Raw genomic sequence first — 25,360 nt, forward strand, 5'->3', positions numbered from 1 at the left:
AACTATTAATTCCCTAAGTATATATTCTAAACTTACAAATAAATATTGTTCCTAAAACTGTAATAATTTTGTTCAAAAAGATCTTTTTAGGTTCTTGAAATCCATAGATTCAATACACTCATCTCTCCCTCTAAGCAAATTCCACCCCTTCAACAATTCACCAGCCTTGTCTTTAGTTTTCAAAGAAGCACCAACTTGCAAGAGCAACACAAGCTTTTGAAAAGCTCCTGCTTGAAGTGCTTCCATTGCTACAACTTCCTCATCTCCGATACTCTTCTCATATTTACTCAGTTTCCACAGAATCAAAACCGAAAACTCAGTCGTGGTATCCGAAACACGCAGCAGTTTCTTCACAAGCACCGGGATAGTTAACGCGTTCGCATAAGCTTTCTCAAGCCCTTCATCGATGCTACAAAGACCGTCGAGTACACCTAACGACCTTTCGCATACGCCTCTTGTGCAATCGGCTAGCATTTCTATTAACTTTTCGGTTAAACCCATTGCAAGGAATCTTGATATTAGGGTTTCCTTTTGGTTGAAAGAAGTTGATGGAGAGACAAAATGATAAATGGCTAACAATGAAGCATTAGTTGTAGTAGAGTCAATTGGCTCATTGATAAGCTTTGCTAATGCTTCTATACTTCCTTCAACCATCGCGAATTCTTGTAGCTTCGTTTGATCGGATGAGAGGAGTTCTTTAAGTACCAAGACCGCATTTCTTCGGCCAGTTAAAGTTCCCACCTTTAAAATCTTTACTATGGTACGTAAAGATTGGTTTGACCCGAGACCAAACTTGGTCTCCTGGTCAAACGGAAGAATCAGGGCTAACCCTGAGAGAATCTCTTCCAAAACTGAGGTGTTTTCTTGCTTCTCGTTACAAGAAAACACCTCAAACGTCTCGGACAGCACCCGAGCTGTCCCATTCGACACAATGTACTTCTTGTCCCTCTCACTTTCTTTAACCAAATCTTTAATCTTTCCCACCAACTCCATAACACCTTCCGCATTTCCCTTACCCCTCCTCCACGTGATCCTCGATAAAATCTCGGACACTTGAGCCGAGCTAGTGGGGACTCGAGGCGTTGGAATGCGGTTGAACCCATACGACTTGTTCTCAACGCACCAATCTTGAATCATCCTTCTTATCGTGTGGTTCGGCACCGGGTCAAGGCTGGTCAACGCCAAACCCGTCACAGGACACGTGTGCTTCCCGTCTTCAAATATCCATTTCTCCACACTCTCCCTATCGTAGGTCACTCCGGTCGATAATATCACCGGATCCTTCATTAATTCAAGTGATATCGGACACCGAAAATGCTCGGGTATAATCACCTGATCAACCTCCACATGTTCCATAACTTTCTTGATCTTTTTAGCATTAGTTCTTGCTGCTCTTCGGTTTCTATACGCCGAAAGCATTGTAACGTGTTATTAATAATATCTTATAACTTGTTTCTAGCTCTTGAGAATGTTTTTGTGAATATGTTGAATAATATGATCGACATGTTAGTTTGGTGGTTATTTATACAAGCAGACATGCAACCGCGTGTTTCAAGGTTTGAAAAGTTGGTTTTTCAATCATAGAATTTGGTTTCAAAGTATAATAATAATAATATAAAAATATATATTATTAAAATAATGTTGAAGAGAGATTTGGGAAAGCGGAAAATTGAATGTTGACCATTTGGAATGCTTCAAATTATACGTTTGAAGTTTGAAATTGTAAAGTTAGAAATAATAGGGGTCAGTCAATAGAGAAGTGGCCGGTACGTGTGACATTACACGTTATATTTTTCTTTCATGTAATTCATTTACATTGTCTAGAAAGGTTGATTAGTTTAGAAGGAAAGTTACTTGAAATTAGTTTGTTTGTAAATAAGTTAAGCTTCAGTAAAGATAATCTTACTCGTTGGATCGTTTTAATTAAATCTAATTCCTAATGTTTAGAAATAATAACCTAAACAGCAATCGACAAAGTTTATGTCAGTCTAAGCTTGTTGGGTCGTAGTGATTGTTTATAAATTTTGCACTTAATTATGTGAAATTGGTAATGAAGGAGACGATTGTAAGGTAAGAAAGAAGACGACTAAAGTGATAACTTTGGTGATAAGGTGTAAGTTTGGTGTTTTGGGTGTCTTCTGGCTGTGGTGGCACATGAAGGACAAGGAGATGGAAAATGTGCCGCGTTGTTGCGGTGGAGGTTTATCACATTCAGGTGTGAAGTAAGTAGCCTTATTTGTAAAGTAGCTCTATTCATTAAATTATCATTCATCAATAACTCGCACAGCATGCACCACTTCCCGTTTAAAAACAAGTATTAGTCATTTAGATTATTCCCATCAATTTGGTCGGTTGGGTTATTTTTATAAAGAAAATGAAAATGAGCTTATGCGGCAATCAAATTGGGCGACCCGTTTACTATTGCGAATCTATGCCGGTTGGACCATTAATTCTTTTCACTATTATTATATATTAATTGAAAGCATCCTGACCACATATTATTAATAAGTTAGAACATAATCAAGTTTAAATGCATAATAAAATTAAAATATCATAGAACATAATTAAATTTAATTGTCATTACTAAAACACAATTAATTTAAAATTTGTGGTATGGTACTCCATTTCCATTTAAATTTTCATGTTAGTTAATATTTATTTTAAAATATTTTTTACTCTTAGTTTAAAAACTTTCATTTTTTAATTTTCTACTAAAACGAAAATTATATTTAATATAAAATAGTTTGTTTGGTTGGGTTGTTAATGAAAGCGAAAACTTTGAGTTTAGTTGGTTGTGTAGGTGGATAAGAGAGAAATTAATATTTTAATTAATAGTTTTGTTGAGTTAAGTTATGAATAGAATAGTCTTATCTTATCTTATGAAGCTGACAATAGATTCTGTGATCAAATGCCACTTGACAAAATTTCTCATTACGAGAGAGTTATTTTAACGATCCATGGGCCTAAATAACATAGATGTCCATGAAAATATGAAATAAGGAGTGCGATTTGGTAATACAGTAATTTGGGCCAAACCTAATAAGTCCAAATTGGATCTTATTGTTTGACGAAACTGTTTTTGCTTGATTGGGGGGCTAAGCCAACTTAGACAAGAAGTCGTACGGGATAGTGGGACCCCTCCACTCCACACATTTATACATTATATAATACAAATATAATATTTTTAATGGTGAAAGAAAGTGAGGATATTTAAGAAACGTTTGGAATTTTATTTGACGTTTTGTAGACGCCTAGCATTGGCCATGCTTTAATATGGTGATATGTTAAAAAAAAGTGAAGTAATAATTTTCTAAGGTATTTTAAGAGTGTATTTAAAAAAAAAAAAGTGTATACTATTAAACTTCCAATGTTTAACATTGAGAGGAAAGTCAATGTAGATAAAGTAATCTAAGTTCTACCAATCACATACTATAATTATCTATATTTTTTTTCAGATAGTCATTGGTTCCGTATCTCAAATAATTTTAGTCTCAGGAGCGGTCCTCAGTCTTTACCTGAGTAAACCCAACTTTCTAGAATTCAGCACGAGTAGCTTCTTAAGATTTCCCGTCATTCATAAAACCTTACACTTGCATAGTTTTTTGTGAGTATTTGTCATCATATCATACGATGTTGTATTATATGAAATGAAGATGGCTCTACACTCGGTCATTTTTCCGTCTTTAAAATGACACAGGTTATAATATGCGACCATGTATAAAAGGTAGCTTGAATATTTATGCTTTTAGTTCATATTCAACTAGTTTAACTTTATAACCGGACTAAAAGCTAGTTCTCTACTTAACTTTAGTTGTACATTATTATTATTTTTTTACAACGGCGACTTTCTTATATTTAGCTATCGTACTCTTTAAATTTGGAGAGTCTCGTTGCCCCACTTTGGTCATATTATGTTGTCTTAACCGGGCCCACGCTGGCTTCAGAGTTCGGCTTGGCCGTTCTCTCGGGAAACTATACCACCGGCTGTCACTTGATAATCGTAGTGCCACCATAAGAGCAGACCTCTCTGGCCTAACACACGGTGGGACGAAAACTCAGGTGGGCTCGAGGTTCAAGCTGACAACTTTTACACAAGGCGTAGCTCAAAATTTTCCTTGCTAATATCCACCCAAAGTGACACAAATATGAATCAAACTTAAGTATTTATTAGAAAACTCAAACCTCCTACCTCACGTCCCAAGTGAGGGATTACACATTAAATATTTACAATTGTACCTTTTTTAAGTTCAATATTCAATAATATAACCTCTCTTTTTCGTTTTTATTTTGCCACTGCATAACGTTTGTCAGTGAAAGAGTACATGCGTTTCAAACTTTCAATGGTCCGCATTTTTCGCGTGCATTTAATTTGCCTTAATTGCCAACCTACGCGCATGTAACGCGCCTATGTCGAACATAGTTAGTTACCAGTTCAAGATAGTTTTGTCTCAAAAGTCAAAACTCATAACCACATAAATAAAATCACATAAAAATGTTTATAAATTGAGAAAACAGTTCAAACTACATAAATTAAACTAAACCATGTAACAAACCGAAGCGACATAATTCGGTTGGTATCGGTTAAGTTTGTTATCGCACCAACAATAAATTTGTAAGTTGTCTAAAACTGCATTGGCATGTACAACTTATGATCAAAGAGACACAAATTCAATTGGTATCGGTTAGGTTCATTACGGTACTAGAATAAACTTTAAAAGTAAATTACTAAACGATCATAATAGTAGTGGCTCTCGTAAACCTTATAATAAAAAAAACATATTTAAAATTACATTTATTTGGTCGGTAAAACTCGGGGATTACGGTTGCGATTCTACGCAAATTCGGTCGGTATCGATTAGGTTCGTTACAATACCGAAAGTAAACCCAAAAAGAATTTTGTTAAATTAACACATTTAAAAAAAACGCATTTAACACACCGGTTAGGTTTGTTGTGGGACCATTATCTCCTTTTACTAGTATATAAAACCAGTCGTAGCGGTGTGAAAGTCGTTTACAATTTTGTGTTACCTTAATGCCGAAACAAACCATGCTACCTATTCGCACAATAGATAAAAGAGAAAAATGCTAGTGAGAACCATATCGAAGCTTTAAAGCTATGAGACACAATCCAAAACTTAATCAAATCATATCGAACATCCGTGTAATTTATTCTTCCATTTACTTATTCTCTCACTTAATCCCAACTATCGTCTTTTGGTCGCCGTCGGTCCCAATTAATAAATTAGCTACTGACAGTCCCAACTTTTAACATATTTGTCCCAACGGTTCGCGACTAACAGATTCCTAGCGCCGTTAATTGCAGCCAGAAAAACATTTTTTTGCCGGAAAACTCACATTCTTTCCAGAAAACTCAACATTTTTGTCCCAAACATCTTTGTAACTTTGTATCGGACCTTTAGAAACCTTTTTCCAGTAAAAACCCCAATTATTGAGGTCGTCGGAACCCTAGAACCATCGTCGGAATCGGTTGGTGGTGCTCAAGTGGTGGTAGATGGTAGGTGGTGAGTCAATTTGTGGTGGCGGTGTTCGGGTGGTGTTTTCGGGAAAAAAAAATGTGACTTTTCCGACAAAAACATTTTTCCAGTGACTTGCAACTAACGGTGTTAGGATTTCGTTAGTCGCGGACCATTGAGAACAAATACGTTAAAAGTTGGGACCGTCAGCAGCCAATTCATTAGTTGAGACCGACAGTAACAAAAGAAGATAGTTAGGATTAAAAAAAACCGATATACCGTAATAAATTTACAATTGCAAGTCAGCAGGTGGGTGAAGACCTAAAGCATCACAATTGTAGCCACTAAAATGGGCCATAAACATAATCTTGACCCAAACAGAAATGGTCAAACGAGCCAGTCCAGTAAACATACTCTCTGGCCTCAGTCCGGTATTCAGCAGTTTCAAGTACATGTGCATTCAGCATAAACAACTGTATCTTATGTGACAGAAATCCAGGTGTAAACTAAATAGAAATAAATAAAAATATGCATGCTTATACGCAAATGGTTGGCTTACAATGCCAGGAAATGTGCATTTAAGATGCTTCATGGGTCAATGAGGGAGCACTACAGTAAACTAGGGTCTTACTTGGCAGCTTTGAAAGAAATAAATCCAACTTCAACCTTTGAGTTAGTAACTGTCCCACCAGGGTTCAATAACCAGGAACCAGGTTCAAACTTGGAGACATTCTTTAGATTGTTTGTGTGTTTTGATGGGGTGAAGAGGGGATTTTTGGCTGGTTGTAGGAAATTTTTGTGTTTGGATGGTTGTTTTTTGAAAACATTTTTAGGGGGTATGTTGTTGGTTGCAATTGGGAGAGATGCTAATGACCAAATGTACCCTATGGCATGGGCTGTTGTTGATGGTGAGTCTAATGATAGTTGGGAATGGTTCATGGAAGAACTAAGAAAATGCCTAGATGGTGGAAAGGACTGGACACTTGTCTCTGACCAACAAAATGTATGACTTCACTTTGTTAATATCTAAGTTATAAGTTGTAAGTTCTAGATGTCTAAAGTTTATTTGATTTGGAATAATAATGACAGGGACTAGTGAATGCTGTATCTTTGATTTGGAAAAATTCGGAGCATAGAAACTGTGCAAGGCACATCTATGTAACATCCCGAAATTTCCAAAATGATATTAATTATATTACTTAATAATAGAGGGAAAGTTTACTCGGGTTATCGGGAAATAAATAAATAGAGTAGGAGTTGGTATGGGTCGGGCTAGTGTTGGGTAATGGATAGGGGTTATGGACTTGGGTTATGAAAGAAGGAAGGAGAGTCCATGGGCTTAAGCCCATGATTCCTAAATATGAATACCATTAACCACCATTTAATCCTCATTCTCACATATTCCATACACCACCAAAACACACACGACCCGAACCAAGATCCGAAGGCGAAAACCCGAGCTTGTTGGTGCTGGAACGTTGTGACGGACCAAAACAACATCAAGGCTTCCGTGTTCGTAGTTCGACTCGTTCAAGGTACGGTTATAGTTAGAAATCGTTCGTGTAGGTTCGGGTTGATTTGAGAAATGATAGATCTGAGTTTGTATGGTAAAAACGAATCCAACAAAGCTAATCTTACTGAAAATGGTTATGATTTGATGGGTTAATCGATTGATAAAAAGAACCCGTAACCTATATGCCTAAATCGCACCCTTTAAACATCGATGTTAGGTCGATTTGATGGTTGGGGTTTGTAGGCGCTGGTCAGACGATCCCATGGGTACCTAAATCGAGTTATTTGGTTAAGAAACGAAGGTAATTAAGGGATTTAAGAACGAACAGTAGCTGCAGACGACAACTTCGCCTGCAAGCTAAGTTCGCCTGATGAACTTCGCCTGCAAGCTAAGTTCGCCTGATGACAACTTCGCCTAAAGCCAAGTTCGCCTGATGACAACTTCGCCTAAAGCCAAGTTCGCCTGATGACAACTTCGCCTAAAGCCAAGTTCGCCTGATGACAACTTCGCCTAAAGCTAAGTTCGCCTAAGGTTTAACTTCGCCTAAAGCTAAGTTCGCCTAAGGTTTAACTTCGCCTAAAGTCAAGTTCGATTAGAGAATAGATTAAAACGATAAGTAAAAGTAAGCTAATACTAGGCCACCAGATTAGATCAGGCGAGTATTGATACGTGTAACTTATACAGTTAGCCGAGCTCAGTTAAAGAAGGGATTTACAACTATCAGAGGAAGAAGCAGAGTTCAGGTGAGTTTCTAGCCCCATTCCTTGTTATGTTTTCGGGGCTGTGTGCATACTCGATGTGTTGTTAATACATTTATCCTAAGTGATAAGTTTATGCCATATGTGATATATGTGATGGATATGAATGATTGCTTATCGGTACGCGAACGATCTTCGGATATTGCGCGTACTGTCAGGTTAAAAATAAAGGTACGAATATTATATATCGAAGATGTATGAATATTCAAATGAATACTTGTCGGGGCGTGAACGATCTTCGGATATTGCACGTAACGACAAGGGGTATGGTTGTTAAATGAAGGATGTAAAGAACGCCTAGAGTGTTTTATGCTATAATGTAATTATTGTATATGTGAAGTATGTGTATACAGGTACACGAATGGTATGTGAGTTCTACGTTCGACATAGTAAGTTAGGATGGCAAATCCCTCTAACTTCTGTTGGACATAGACTTGGCAGGTGATGGCGTAGTTAAGGACTGCGAGCCTTATACGTGATGTAGATGATAGATGTAAACGTAGATAGGGACGGTGGGCCTTATACGTGTTATAGGAGATAGACGCCAACGTAGATAAGGACTGCGGACCTTATACGTAACGTAGATAAGGACTGCGGACCTTATACGTAATATAGATAGGCGTCAGCACAGGAAAGGACTGTGGACCTTATACGTGCTTTAGCATAGGGGAGGACTGCGGACCTCGTACGTGCTATGAATTAGGTTGCAACATAGGGAAGGACCGTGGACCTTGTACGTGTTGTGGATGTATGATGGTATAGGGAAGGACCGCGGACCTTGTACGTACCATGAATGGTGAACATAGGTAAGGACTGCGGACCTTTTACGTGTTCACGATCGTGAGTACAGGTATAGACGGCGGACTATGAACGTACTCTCGGTAGACTGAGGTTAGTGATTGTAGATATGTATGTATGTATGGTAGCAAGTATGTATGTAGAACAGAAGGGTAACTAGTGAAGTATGGATATGTATCTTCGGATATGTATGTATGTGTTGTATTGTATGGCGTACGATTAACTAGGACTCACTCAGCGTAGCTGACTTTTAGTATGCACGCAGGTGAGTAGGATGAGGCAGCTCGCTTGAGGAGACACGTGGCACTGAATAAGAGGCTGGCATCGGAAGACTCAAGACGTTTAAGTTAAATGTTTCGATTATTTTGAAAGACAAAATGATGTTTTAAGACAAGACGTGTTTTGTTATGAAATGTTTTATGAAAGTTTTTATATTCCGCGAAAGTTTTAATGAACTCTGATTTGTAAGAACTATGTTTATGAGTAAATCCGACGCTAAAGTAAGGCTACCGGGTTCGGGGCCTTACAATCTATGCAAACTGGAAAAATAAGTTCAAGGGTAAAGAGTTAAAGACATATTATTGGCAGGCATGTAGGGCTTATAATGAGCCTGACTTCAATGATGCTATCAAGGAGATGAGAGCAATATCAGCTGATGCAGTGGAGGCTTTCATGAAACAGAATCCTAATTGCTTTGTAAGGTGCTTTCTTAAGGGTCATACATCTTGTGATGTCATAGTTAGTAACATGGCTGAGACTTTTAATGGAACCATAGTTGAGGCAAGATCTATGCATATTATAGACATGTTAGAGTCAATCAGGGTCTCAACAATGACAAGGATAATTACTAAGCATTCTCAAATGTTAGCTAAAGATGTTATTGTGTGATACAAACTAAACTTGATAGAGGAAAAAAATGGGCTCATAAATGTACAGTGTTCCCATCAGCATATAATGTGTTCCAAGTTAAAGACTTTGCTGATGATCTTGCTGTGGACTTGAATAACAGAACATGTTCATGTAGGAAGTGGAACTTAGCAGGTAGATTAACCATTAATCATTCAATAATTAAGTTATATTCATACAAATGTGTATAAAAAAAACTATATTTTGACAGGTATACCATGTAAGCATGTGTGTGCAGTTGCTGGGTTTCTTGGAAGAAATGCTGAAGAATTTGTTCATGATTGTTATCTTAAGGAGGCATATTTAAGGTCATATTCATACACAATTCCACCCTTGCCTAGTGAGAGGTACTGGCCAAGAGTTGATTATCCTTTGGACCCTCCTCCCATCAAAAGTCAACCAGGAAGACCAAAGACAAAAAGAAAGAAAGATCCCCATGAAGATCCTAAAAAGCCAGGTAAATTGACAAAACATGGAGGAGAAATGACTTGTAGCAATTGCAAAGAAACTGGTTATAACATTAGAAAGTGTACAAAACCTAAGACTTCTAAGAATAAAGCCACATCAAAATCTGGTGCAAGGGGAAGGTCAACAAGGTCAACTCAAGCCACACATGAAAGTCAACCAACACAGCAGTCAGTAGGTTCTAAGAGGCCAAGGGGGATGACCAAAGATATGCCAAGTCAACCAACACAACAATCAACAAGTTCTAAGAGGCCAAGAGGAAACACAAAGGCCAAAGGCAAGGGGAAAGCTACTTAATGGTTTATGGTTAATGTTTAAGTATGCTAATAATGTTTTTTGGAATGTTTAAGACTGTTAATGGTTAATTATGTTTATGTAATGATGCTGACTTGTGTGATTTATGTTCCCTATGTACTGATTAACTAATGTATTTTGCAACATGTTGGGACTTATATTTTAGACCGACGCATCGAATTATTATTATTATGGGTGAAAAATAATTAGTATTTTTGGTCTCAACCAAGGGTGGATGGCTTGAAGACCAAGACATGCTAGACTAGTATAAATAGATGTATTTGTTAATTTGTCTAGTATGAGTGTATTGTGTGAGATCTAGGGTTTATCTCTTTGAGAGAGCCGCCGCCTCCAGGATGAGCTCTCCTGGAGGTGGCTGATCTTTATTGTATGTATGTGTGTATGTATGAGTGATTTGTAATGACAATCTTTTGGTTAATAAAATCATACCGCTACCTCTTTATCTTTGTGAATCGATTGCATATGTTTGTTTATCCAGCTTATTGTTCATTGTAATCGATTCAGGCTCTCATTGGAAAATCATTGATTGATGATGCAGAAAAGAAGTCTGGATGTCCCGAGCATGATAAGAATGGTCTCGAGTATGTAAAATGACTAAGTGTTACTTCGAGCACAGCTTATCTCGAGCATATCTTATATCGAGCACATCAAGTTTGGATTCGAGCACATGAACCCCGAGCACATCCTGGTTTAAATCTCTTTTGGTCTCGAGCACACTTTGTTCTCAAGCAAACCTTCTTCGAGCACACTTTGCTTTTGTGCATGCTCAGGAAAAGATAGAAAAACATATTTTCGAGCAAGGTCTTGAGCATACCTGATGACAGATAGAAAGCAAGGTCTCGTGCATGGTCTCAAGCATGCTCGAGTAAAGGCAGAAGCATGCTCGATTAACAATAGAAAAATACGTTTTCTCGAGCAAGGGCCTCGAGCAAGCCCTCGAGCATGCTCGACACAGAACACTATTTTCTCGAGCAAGGGCCTCGAGCAAGCCCTCCAGCATGCTCGATGTGAGAAAAAGTAAGTATTTTCTCGAGCAAGGTCCATGCTTGAGCAAAAAAAAAAAATTGAGCACGCTGGATTTAAAAATAAATAAATAAATAAAAAATAATAAAAAAAATAAATAAAAATTATTATGAGTGTGCTTGTGAAGGGATTTAAAGGACTTGTGTGCTCGTGAACCGATAATCCATGCTCGTGAATGACTTACACTTGAGATTTTTGGTGCCGTTGCTCGTTTGACCAAGCTGAGCTATATGGAAGATATATACCAAGGGTATTTTGGTAAATTTTATCCGATCATCAACAAGCAAAAGGAAATCAAAGCCTTATCAATTTTTCACAAACTTCATCAAAGAGCTTTACAAGAACAAGTGTTGACCAAGCTTACGGATTTTATCCCTTATGAGTGTCAACCAACATAATGTTTTGTTTATCTTTGTTTATTACAGAATCAACAATCTTGATATGGATGGTCAAGGTTGTTTCACCCATACTTGATTTGAAGATACAATTTTCAAAGACAATTGCAACGAAATTAGGGGAGTAAAAATTCTTGAATTTCATTGCAAATTGCTTGCTTCAAATCAAGTGAAAGACTCAAGTTAAGGAAAAGTTGATCCAGATCGATAATCCAAGATTCTTTAGAGATGTTTCAATGTTTGTGAGTTTTCAGATTTCCTAGTACGGTTGAGAAGATAGAGTCATCACTAGTAACATGGTGAACGGATGATCAGTAGAGTTTAACCTCCTATGAAAACAGTCACTTGACAATCAAGAACGGGTTATGGTTGACTTGAATGCTATCTTGATTCAAGGAATGGTTTGAAGATGATTTACAAGGAAAGAAACAAGTTTGAAGAATGGAAGATTATTTGATGATCACATTGAGTTTATTTCTTTTTGTGATGACCTTGCTACTTGAAGTTGATCTTTGAAGTTCAAAACCTCGTTCATATGCCTATACAACTGTATCCAAAAGTGATATAAGAGATATGATTAGAAATGAACAATGGGAGAAGCTTAACGTGAGGGGAACAAGTTCAACGAAAAACAACGGGTTTTTGAGGTGGTCATGGAAGAAAACTCGATGGCATCGGTCTAAGGGGGAGATTGTAATCTGATAGGATCTGATATGGGCATTATGGTAATCTGTTTTGGTCAATATTGAGACATATACAGGTCAATATGTCTGTCTGGGCATTTGGTCATTTTGACTAATCTGATTTGGTCAATATGCATTATCTTTTGGACAATATGCTGGTCTTTTATTTTGGTCATCAATCTGATATGGGCATTATGGTCATTTTGACTAATTAATTTGACTAATCTGATTTGGTCCAAATATGCTGGTCAACATGACTAATTTGATTTGATCAATATGTCTGATTTTTTGTCATATTCTTTGATTAATCTGATATGGGCAATATGGTCATTTTTGACTAATTTGTTCATTTGTGATGTTGCCATTTTGACTAATCTGTTCACTATGTTTGATCTTTTATGTTGTTAATATGTATGTGCAGATAGACTCGTTGATAAGCATCCATTTTTGGCACACAAATAAAGTCCACCATATATTGAGAACAACATCCATTAACATTAACATATTACATGAAATTGATAACAACATTAACATTAACTTATTACATGAAATTGATAGCCAAGGTCCCAAGAAAACAGATTACATTCCATACACCATGTTCTTTAACCAACACAACATTTTCACACAAATAAAGTCCACCATAGTGTTATGACAATAATTGATAAACCTAAAACACTATTACTCTTCCAATTGGACTTTTTCAGTGAGAGTTGAAGCTTCAAATTTTTGTTCTCTTCTTCCAACATCATGTTCTTAATTTTAAATTTTCTATTTGCATCTCTTTTATTTCTTGATCTTTTCTTGAACCACATTCCTTTAAGAAGTAATCAAAATCTTCTTTCCACATAAAGAATTTACAGTCTTGATTCTAGCCACAACAAGAAAGAATTTATTGATTTAGATACAAAAGTAAACTTGAAAACCAAAAAATGTACTCACAGGCCATAAAGAGCAACCATAGAATTTATCCCTATTTCGAGAACCACTGTGACCAACAACCCTACGAATTGCAATCAAATCGTGGTTGCAATAGACATTGCCCTGTAAATCAAGCTTGAATTTTTACGAGTAGATGTACAAGACGATGATGAACTCATTGCTAGTAGAATGTGATTAGGGCTTGATATTATAATTGATTCAATGATTCAATTAGGGTTCTGGACATCAATTGGGGATTTGATTTGGGGATTGAGCCGTTGAAGAGAGTTAAGGATCTGGATATAAGATATATGTATAAACCAATAATCCACGGTGGCTACCACGTAATATGATTTTTCCAACTCAGATTGACACGTAAGCAAAAACATAACGGAGTTAGTGCTCCGTCAGTCGCGGACTGGTGGAAGCAACGAATGTGTTGGGACCGTTGCCAGCCAAAATGAAAGTTGGAACCAGCGCCGAAAAAAATGAAAAAGTTGGGACCAATAAAAACCATTTTTCCTTTTAGAAATGTTGTTGATTTGCTTTGGCTAGGATCAAAACAAGTCATTTTAAAAGGGTATCAGTTTAGTTTAGGTCAACAAGTCAATATAAAAAAACATCGATTTCATTCTTTTTAAAATCGCATTGATCTGGTTATGGTCATATATACCTGGTTAATTTAAAAGATATCGATTTGGTTCGTGTTTAAATGGGTCCTTCTAGAAGCGTAACGATTTTATTCTGGTCAAAACATATCATTTTAAAAAGGTTTAGATTTGGTTCTGGTTCTTAAATGAGCTTTGAATGTGTTTCAATTTTTGAGGGTGCGGGACTTTTCACATGAAATGTAAAACTAGTTTTCATAGTTAGTTAGTCACTATGTTTGTTAGATTGGTATATGAATGTTTATGTCGTCAATTGTGTTCCCGGTCCATGAATAAAAGAAGCCTGAATCATTCTTGGATGCTTATCGGGAATCTTTCCTAGATGCTTATATTCTGATTTCTTTGCTTTCCAGAATAATGTTAGTGAAGTTTGTTTGTTTGTTTTATATTAATATTAGTTTTTAAAGTTTATGAAGTTAATGTTTTAAAGTTTTAAATTTTCTTCGTAGACATTCTACTATATAAGGTTATTTTTTGTAAGTTTATGTATTTAAGTACTTTGTTTACGTATAAATATGAATTGCAATTAAAAATCATATTGTTTCAAAAAATATATTAAAAAATAATTTATCGTTTGAAATTGTATATATGTTTACTTGACGATTTATATATTTTCAGCCGTGTCGTGCACGAGTCAATAACCTAGTTTTTACTAAAGTAAAAAGGAAAATTGGTTTTTAATAATCTCAGCTATATCATATTTGCAAATAATAGTTTTAACTTCACTCTTGGCTTGTGACGGTCTCAACTAAAGGTATATTTTTTACCAACAGTCTACAACTAACGGAGTTAATTATTCGTTAGTCTGATACTTACATGACAAGCTTAGCTAGTTGTCAACAAACATTTATGAGGAAACCTAGTCTTGTCTTCGATGCAATAAAACAGTTTTGAATTTTAATTTAGAAATCCAGATGTGAACACAACACAAGTATAAATAATTCATGAATCAAACAAAAGTAATAACGTGCAAAATTGTCCAAATATATGTACCATAGTTTGTCCTTTTTATCTAAAGTTCTATTGAGCTTTAAAGTTTTAGATTTTTTTTGATGTGAACACAAGTATTGATAATTCATGTAATCAAACAGAAGTATTAACGTATAAAATTGTTAAAGTGTGTAGCATAGTTTATCTTTTTTTGTTATAAATTCTATTGAGCATTTTAGTTTTAGATTGTTATAGTTTCCTTCTGTATTGTATATTTTATACCAATTGTTTTGACACATAAGATATATAAACAATTATAGTATTAGAGAATTAAGTTCGGTAGCTCTTTCTGATTGTATTTGACTTTCAATTTCCTTTTTTTCTACGTGCACAATCGATTATTGTGGATATAACATTTATTTTTGGGTTAAATAAGCTAAAAATCATCTAAAAAATTTCTTTTTAATCTATATATTTTATTGTTTATTGTGTTGGTTTCTTATACAAAGGACAAATTGTCTTTTGACTCTTTGTCATCATATCAACGTATAAACAAGTAAACAAAGTTTTAAACATCATCATCTCTCCATTTTCTTCCCAAAATAATCCTTACTCTTAATCAGTAAGCCTTCTCACGCGAGGGGTTGAAATGTATTTGAAGAAAAGAAAACAAAACTGCCCCTCACATAAATGACACGTTGATGGACTTAAAGCCCAGACTTAACGGAGTTAGTGGGATTGGGTTTAATTGCAAGTAAAATGAAACCACATGAACGAAAATCGTAAATTTGAAACTATTGGACTAAAACAGCATATTTGGACCAACCATAAAGACGAAAACCGTAGTTTACGAGAATGAGGGTTCAATCATCGCCTATGTTATTTTAACAAAGTATTTTTTTTAATTATTTCCCGCATGTTTTTATAAGTTATTCGTGCAACATGAAACACAAGCGTAAAACTAGCATAACTTGTTTGCTCCCATGCTTCTAAATGGGAGGTCGACCTCCCTTCTGCCCCCCCCCCCCCCCCCCCCCACACACTATTATTTTTACAATGTGTGGTCGCACACTCGACACACCCTTGGATCCATCCTTGGCATGCAGATAAGAGTAATTCAAAGTCGAACACGTAATAGGCACTCCCTAAATACATGATATATAATGTCACGAATCAATCTTCTAACATTATGAATTTTCAATAATTCGAATTTGATTTAGTAATTGAATTTCAAATCAAACACGAATTTATAATTTTAAATTTGATTCGACATTCAAATTCAAATTACACATTTTATTATTATTATCACACGGGGTTGCCAAAACTAAATGATAGAGGACAGGAATTAAGCGTGGTCATATAAAATATCAAATCTCTCCCTTAGCCTACACATATATTATATTATAAAATAATTAGAGAGATAATAAAAATGTCTAAATCTATGTGTGGAGTCGTGGACTATGAAGTAAGATAAAGTAGCGGGAGTCTTATTTTCCAAGTCTCTATATGGACCATATATACATACGACAAGACAACACAATTTTTCAACCCTGTTGACCACCGAACTCTTGTTTGACTGGCAGGACAACATCATAGTCTTACACTAAAATTATAATAGTAAAATCACTGATTTGAGATATAGGTACTACAGAAAACAATTTTCAAAAACTATATATTTAGTTTAATATATTTTAGTAGCTATGCATTTAATTTGGCAAATTTAAAATTATATAGTTTAATATATTTTAGTAGCTATGCATTTAATTTGGCAAATTTAAAATAAATAATCCCGATCTTTTGTGTATTAACCGATAATAATCTCATCTTTTAAAATCACTACGAACGGTCTAACCTTTCAACTATTTTGTCTCAATGGTCATCTGTTAAAAAATACTTAACGTTGTTAAGTTTTTTTTCGAGTTTCAAACCTATGTTTTAGGGTTTTTGATCGGAGGAAAGATACGAGTTGACTGATGTAAAACTTATCTTGAAACGGTGATTCAAACAACAAAGCAATGTTTCAATTCGGGTGTTTGAAATTCTAATTAACGAAAATCAAGCCATTTGAAACATCGTTTCGAGATAAGTTTTACATCAGTCGACTCATATCTTTCTTTCGATCAAAAGCCCAAAAACATCGATTTGAAACTCGGAAAAGAAGTTAATTGCATTAAGTTTTTTTAACGGAGGAGAAGTGAAACAAAAATAGTGGAAATGTTAGACCATTGATAGTGATTTTTAAATATGTAATTTTTATTAGTCAATACACAAAAGGTAAGATTATTTATTTTCAATTTGTCATATAATAATACTAGTTTTAGAGTCCGCGTCATACACGGGATAATTTAAATTATAACATTATAAATAAAACAAATAATTACATAGCGTATATGAAAAAAATGTATTATATCTATGCAGGGCCGTCTCCGAGGATTTGAATACCTCGGCCGAGCCGAAATAAAAAGGCCCATAGCCTTAACGAGTAAAGAAATATATAAGCTAATTTTTTAAAACGAGGCTTAATGTTATAACAATAAACATTGAAAAATATATTATTAAAAAAGTACCGTAATAACGAACGATTAACCAATGATTTGTGAAAATCTCCTAACATGAAAAAAAATAGCTTGGTCCTTGATGGCAAGCTTGGTCAACCGTGGAGGAGCCTGGTGGTTAACAAGGAAACAACAGTGGTGGTCGGCTAGGTTGGTCGTTGTTCAGCATTCGTAAAGAATGAAGAAAACAAAGAGAAATTTCAATCGACCGCCTTTTTTTATTTTGCATCAAGTTTTTATTTAATTTTTTTAGTTTTTAGTTTTAGCTTGGGCCCAATAAGTTAAACATGATTAAATGGATTTTGGATGAAAAAGAATTTCTGGTCCAATAATTTTAAGATGGTAAAGAGCAATTCATTTTATCTAAGTTTTATATTTTTAAATGTATATATAAAAAATATAGATACAAAAAGTTTTGGCCCCTAAAAATTGTGTGCCCCGGCCGACGGTTCGACCGGCGCCAACCTTCAGCCGGCCATGCATCTATGCTTGTATCTATACATTGTGTACATAAATTGATTTTATTTATATCACAAAATTATTTTTTTAAATGAACTTAATAAAAAAATGCTCGTGCAAAAATGTACCTAAGAATATTTCTTTCTATTAAAAAATTCATTCTCGGCGCCATATATGTATAATTGAAAGACTTTTGATTATGAACCAATTTCGTAAATAAAGCTTCTCATACGATAGTAGTTTTAACCATTCAGCCTAAATACAAAAGGAGCGTTACATTTATTGATATATTTATCAATTTATCACTAATTTAAGGAAAGTAGAACATTAAATTGTAACAATGGATGTTTTTCAAGAGCTATGTTTTTCTGAGCTACACCATGAAAAAGATTTTGATAAGTTTCAAAGGGCTTCTCGACTTTGTCATAATGACAACATAAAAAATAACATGTTAACCCATCCAATTTTGTGAATATTTTGTTTCATTTGAGCATAGTTTTCCATGGCATGCTTCCCATACAACGTTCTGATCACCATTGAAGGAAAAATTAATGTTAACATAAATATTTCAAAATTGATAAAAGTTAGAAGCATTAATAGGCATGGGGGTGGTATGTCGAAAATGTTCGCAGTATTTTCTTACATTTTAATAGTTGAGGGAAAAATAGTGAGTTTGCTAAATCTCGAACTTTTTGATTATTTTAAAAAATGGCCTTAAAAATAAATTTTAAACCTGAATCATGTTTAAAATTCTAACTTTCATACTTTTGACATTTCAAAGTCAACACTTTGAACCCATAACAAATTTGACGATAAATCTATTTTGAATTCTCAAACTTTTAAAAATACTCAAAATTTTCATTTTTGACCCGTAACAAATTTTGACCTAAATGTAGTTAATTTGTACCAAATAATCTATTTACCAACTTTTGACCCATAATATCAAATTTAAGTTCTATAAAAACCCGAAACAATTTTCATTTGAGAAACATGATTTGTTGTTGATTTTTGAAATTCACCCAAGTATTTTGAAATATGTAATAAAATAATATGTTAATATTTATATTTATAAAAATATATAGATATTATATAAATATAGTGTAAAAGGAAAGTGAATAATTATTGATTTATTACATATGTGTTAGGTTATAATAGGAAGTATAGTTTTTGTATAAAGGATAAGAAGTAATCTTGGCCATTGATTTTGAACATGGAAGGTTGAGATTAGTTTAGGGGGAAATCAAGTGTGAACATAAGAGGAAGGGTATAAAAGGAATAACACATTTGTTGTCTTTCTCTATTCACATGCAAGACACATGCCAAATTCTCCCATCATTTTAAAACATCCATAACTTTTTTTTACTACGTTTTTTATTGAAAAACAAATTCACCATAATAACGAGTGTCTTTTTATCTTTAATATGGGTACCATATTGTTATATAAAAATAAAAAAAAAATTAGTGGGTTTTTTACAAATTGTGTTTTACAAAATTGTGTTATACAATAGTATTTTTCATTGTGTTTTTTCCATTGTGTCATACAATTGTGTTTTTTATTGTGTTTTTATCATTGTGTGTTTTTTTCGTAGTGTTTTTTTATATTGTGTTTTTTACATTGTGTTTTTCATAGTGTTTTCTATTGTTTTTTTTAGGACTTTTCCGGCGAGGTGGTGGCGGTGGGTGACGGGTGTGGTGGCGGTGGGCGATGGAGTGGTGGTGGATGTAGGAGATAAGTGAAGATATAAGTGTGTTTTATGTAAGTGGGTTTTTGGAATTAAGTTAAGTGAGTTTTGATATAAAAGTGTTAAGACAAAAATACCCTCCTTCTTAGTTTTCTTAGGAAAATCAAACTTATTATTTGAACCTAACCCTATTACATATATTAGGATAAATAGTTTTGGAGGGAAAAAATTGTGAGAATTAACCAAAACATGACAAGTGTCCACATTTACTTTACTTTATTAGAATAGGTAGATAATAATGTCTATATGTCTGCGTTTTTGTTTTTAGATGTTGTAATTTGAATATAGGAATTTAATAAAATAAAAGGAAAAATAATGTTAGAAAGCATCAGTTTTCGATTTTCTTTTTCTCTAAACTCTAAACATTAGCAAGGTTTTAAAATGAAACTACTGTCATCATCTTGAACGATAAATACTTCAACGAATGCGTTCATATTGTATTAAAATTAAGAGTCAAGTTATTCTAAAAGGGAGACAGAAATGAGAAGAATAAGAAATATTTGTAGAAAAAAAAAGCTCTTAAAAAATAATTAAAAAATCATAACTCAAATTTTAATACAAAAACGAAAATGTAAAAACACAAAAATATTTCCACCTCCTTCCTTATTTTAAAAAAATTAAATACATAAACACAATGTTAAGTGATAAATATCATTGTGTTTTGTGCTTATTTTCGTTATTAATTGTGTCTTTTTTTTATATTGCGTATATTACTCAACATTGTGTCATATTTTGTTCGACATTGTGTTATATTTTGCGATTTATTGTGTTTTTTTGTTTATCATTTTGTTTTTTGTTCATTTTTGGCATTATGTCTTTTCGTCGTTTCTTTTTGGAACGGAAATGACGGGGGAACATTTTGGTTTTTAAATGTTTTTCGCTTTTTATTTATATATTGAGTTTTAATTTTTTTATATTTTTTTAACGGGTGTGACCACAAATTCTTCTCATATTTCTCAGTTTTGTCTCCCTTTGCATTTCAACTTTATCCTTAAAACTAAAACATAATATTGAAAAATCCCTCTAAAAAGGAATAATGTTTCCTAACAATAGTTTCCATATTAAGTATTTTTTAAGTAATTTATGAAAGTTTACAAACTATTTATAACATTTTGATTAATTTAAAAAAACAAATGATTTAATTAGTTTTTATAAAAAAAATTAATTTATAAACAATATTTCACTATGTTTTATGATTGGTCAGAGTTCATTATCTTGTTTCTCTAATTTATGCATCTCAATTTATGTATCTAACTTGGCCTTTGATTGTATCGCTTTTGTTCGGTCTTGTTTACATTTGTTAATTGGTTTTTGTCTCTCTATCACTTGTTGTCTTGTTGATGAACTAGAAAAATCAAAGCTTGACTCATTCGATTAGCCTATACATGGCAATGTTAAGGCATCCATTGAATGTAGTTTCCCATGATTGATTCTTCGAATTTAATTAGCTCCTAACACTGTCAACATGTTGTTGGTTCATGCATTAACTATGTAGTCTTCTAACAATAAGTTCTCCAACTTTGACACGTCGGAGGCCACCAAACGTGTTAAAGCAGCCTTGACCTTAACGAATAACGACTGATTCATGGTTGAACAATGCATTATACGCCCTTTCACCGTTCAATAAATTCTTTTCTATACTTTTTTCAGGGCATTCATGATAAAAGCTTTTACAACATATCTAGAACAAATATAGTTATCATCTATATCATATGTTCATAATTTTATTACATGTACTCTTTTCACAATTTGTGATTGCGTGCACTATGTTGGATTTATATCATATTTTTAACATCTTTACTGGAGAATAATAATATCCTGCTCAGAGCACGGGATAGCAAAATATGGCAAAGGCTTTAGGCCCATATTTAATTAAAGTCTTCAAATAAAAAAAATAACTCATTAAATATTGCTTATACTGTAACAAACATAACGTGAACCGATCGAATTTCCATAGACTCATCAACTCAACGACCGGGACCGAGAACACTGGGGTTTTACCAATGTTGCTTATACTGTAATGAATGTAACCGACACTAACCGAATTCACGTCAACTCGCCGTCGTAACGCTCAGGTTTTACTAATGCCTGAGCACCAACAACGGGGTTTTTCAGACCGAATAAATATGCTATTTTTTTATAATACGCTATACGAATGTCACTACTCTTTTTTTTTGTTTTTTATTTTAACCATGCTAATTTAATAAACTTTTTTATATTTAGTTCCAACACCGCAACAAAAGTAGCTAATATGCATCGAATTCGCATTGACTCTTTGCTACCACGCTGACCGACCGATTTCGCTGCGAAATTTGCTGGTAACTTACTAGTTAGAACCAATTAACTACCTAATTTAACGGTATGTTTATATATGGGAACATCTTAACAAAATGATTAATTTGCTCCTTATTTTTGGCTTGGCAATTATATTATTGATTCTCTCTTTTGTGATTATGTCAAGGTTAGTGATATCAATTACCAGTTTTTTTTTTTTTGAACGGCTATATCAATTATCAATTACCAGTTAAGTATGTGAAATTATTTAATTGGATTTAACCATTAAAATATACTAAATATAGGATATTATAATGGAAGAAAGTTGGTTTAACAAATTATCAAGTGCTAACATTTTTCTTAGGCTATACCATTTATAAAGTTTGATGATACGTCTAAAAAAAGCTGAAACACAATAAATATTCCGATATTCATAGTATAAATTAAACAAATTATTTATATCATTTAACTAGAAGCTGCTTAAAAATTGGGACATCCTGGTCCAACGGAGCAACAAACGCAAACAGTACCACGACAAAATATGTTTTTCATGAATTGAATTCGCGGAACAACATTAAAGCAATCGTTTTGACAATGATCCAGATCACAAGGTGTTGGTGCATGATTAACAGAATAACCACAAAAATGTTCATCTGTTGGTCAACAAAAATAGTTAAAAAACGTTAATAAATAAATAAAACAATATTATTATTTGGATAATAAGATGTCAGCAAGGAAATACCAATTGTCTTGCACTCTGCTTCTGGGGGAGAAGCAATACAAGTCATAAGATTTGAACATAGCATGTAAAGAATCATAAAAGACATAATATTTTTCTTCATTTCAAACTCGTGAGTAGAATATGCTTTATTGTAAATGAGCAAAACTATAACCCTAACGATAAATTAGTACATGTATTTATAACTTTTTTCATCATAATTATTTATAGAATGACATTATAATTAATTTCCGTAAATCGAGCATTAAATAGAATGACATATTTTATATATGTTAAAAAATGAGCATTAAATAGAAATTAATTTATCAAAACCTTAGCATTAAATAAACATCTTTAATGCTAAGGTTTATTGAAATTAATTTCACATTTATCATTTATTATATGTGTGGTAAAATCTGGAGTTTTTTTTCCCAAAAGAGTCTTAAGGAAAAAGTATTTATTAAAATGGTGTCTTCTCAAAAATATTTACCAAATTAGTATTTTTTAAATAAAAACTTGATTTTCTCACTTCTAATATCCTTAAATGACATTTAACTTTATTAAAACAAATTAGTTTTAATACTTTTAAAAAATATTAAATAATCTTTATTTATTTTTTTATTAAATAAACATGGTTTTTTTTTTCTTTTTAAGTTTCCAGGTCTCACAATTTCGAAGATTAGTTGTGATATTATTATTATTAGTATTAAAGATAATCAAAATTTGAAATTCACATAACAAGGTTAAAAAACAATAAATATATTTGTATACAATTAGGGATCAGATCAGTATAATACCGGTATCGAAAATATCAATATGAAATTTGAACAAAATTGGGTAATGAATACCATAATGAATTTGTTGGTTCAGTATTTTCTACTCACATGATCTCTTTAACCAATATAAGTTGAAAAGTCGAGCTCAAACTCTACATGTTGAAAGCTTAAGATAGCTCATTAATTTTATTACAAGAATTATATATAAAACTTATATAAAGAAAAAAAAATAGCTCGACTTTATTTGACATTTTTATTTTTGGTATTAAGAGTTAGTATTAATTCGACGTAATTTACATCTTTATTTTGTTTATATTTGATATTGAGATCGTTAGTGGCCTAGCGGGTCAAGTTTTGATGTTCGGTTAGTCTTTTATGTTTTCTATTTTTTTAAAATTTATATTGGTTGATTCTTAGTTGACATGGACTATTAAAATTAAAAAAAAAATAAAAATAAAAGAGTTATAATCACTTGGTAGGAAAAAAAAAACGAAGAAAGAAAAAACTTATAATGGATATGTTAATGAGAACAACTTCAAAATGAAAAAAGAAAAGAACACAACACTAATAAAATTAATTAATGGAGACACTATATTAGTAAATACTTTTTAGGGAAGACCATTTTAGTAAATAATTTTTCAACCAACACTAATTTAAAAAAAAAACTCGTAAAATCTAAGCATTAAATAAAAATTAATTTCTTCAGACGTTAGCATTAAATAATCAGGTGATGCTAAAAATATCCTTTTAAGGATGAGTGATGGGTGGGTATTATGTACGTATATTATTAGCACGTAATTGGATAGTTTTTAATTGTTTATTTAACTGACTACATACTTCATATGGTTTGACACCTTATCTGCCCTAAGTCTTAACTAGTTTAAGGTGATTAGGATCCCTGATTATTAGTGTTTTTGACTATATCACGATAGTCTAGTATCAATGAGCACTTTCGGTATGAGTTTCTATTGGTACCGGTACCGTTAACAAATCAGTACAAAGTTTTGAGTTTTTAATACCGTTATTTCCCAAATATTACATAAAACACCGATACTGGCACCAAAATTTTGCGATTTTCGATATCGATACCAGTCGGTACCGATCTCATCTCTAATACCCACATCCAATACATTTTTACTAAACATGACCATGTCCTCTATCATTAGTTTCTTGACATTTTTTTATAGATATAATAATAAAATCACTAAATTGAAATAGTTAACATATTTTAGTAGTAATGCATATAAGTGTATATGTCTGCGCTTTTAACTTAAGATGATGTTTTGAATATCGAAATGATATGTTTATGTTAACATAAAAGAAAAAATAGTGTTGAAAGCGTCACTTTTTGAGTTTTTGGTAAACATGATAATTATCATATTTTTAAAATGAAACTTGTGTCAGCATCTTGAACGATCAATACTTCAACGAATGCGTTCACATTGTATTAAGACTAAAATACATACAGGAAATAGAGGTGTACAAACCGGTTTAAAACTTAAACTGTTTGGATTAAAACCGTCCGATTTAGTTAACAAAAGTCAAAACCGAAAAATCACTCTAAGAAAGGAATAATTTTTCCTAACAAAGTTCAATATTAATTATTTCTGAGTATTTTATAAAAGTTCACAGGCTTTTTATAACCTTTTGATTAATTAAAAAAACAAATGATATGATTAGTTTTTATTTTATACAAACTTATTAATTTTATGAAACTGCTTTTAGTGAACTTTGTAAGATTAAATAGATAATTATATATATTTATGTGTATTATAACAGATCAAAATAATTAATTATACCTTATCATATATTAGTTGGGTAATTGTTGATGAGCCATACCCTTAATTAACTAATAAAGGGTTTCCTCTTGAGTGTATAAAAAGAGAGATAAATATTAACAGCATAGCCTAATCACACACACATAACAATTTTGTGTGTCTCCTCTCTTCTAAACCGGGTTCCTCTCAATAACCCTAACACCATCCTTAAC

At 33.1% G+C, this 25,360-nt stretch overlaps 1 protein-coding gene and 1 pseudogene across 1 annotated transcript; one reads left to right on the forward strand and one right to left on the reverse strand.

Annotated features, from left to right (window-relative positions):
- Positions 1 to 68: 68 nt before the first annotated feature.
- LOC143579758 (U-box domain-containing protein 21 pseudogene) lies at positions 69 to 1,419 on the reverse strand (annotated as a pseudogene).
- A 4,438-nt stretch (positions 1,420 to 5,857) lies between these two features.
- On the forward strand, positions 5,858 to 10,211 carry LOC143579744 (uncharacterized). The gene is made up of 7 exons (XM_077062961.1): positions 5,858 to 5,922; positions 6,042 to 6,187; positions 6,308 to 6,477; positions 6,564 to 6,632; positions 9,132 to 9,349; positions 9,451 to 9,584; positions 9,688 to 10,211. Exons 1-7 carry the CDS (start codon positions 5,858 to 5,860, stop codon positions 10,209 to 10,211), a joined length of 1,326 nt encoding a protein of 441 aa, XP_076919076.1.
- Positions 10,212 to 25,360: the final 15,149 nt, after the last annotated feature.

This window comes from Bidens hawaiensis, unplaced genomic scaffold (assembly GCF_021521415.1).
Source record: "Bidens hawaiensis isolate Kalapana, Puna unplaced genomic scaffold, B.hawaiensis_p1.1 tig00029930_1, whole genome shotgun sequence".
In the NCBI taxonomy this organism is placed as follows: domain Eukaryota; kingdom Viridiplantae; phylum Streptophyta; class Magnoliopsida; order Asterales; family Asteraceae; genus Bidens; species Bidens hawaiensis.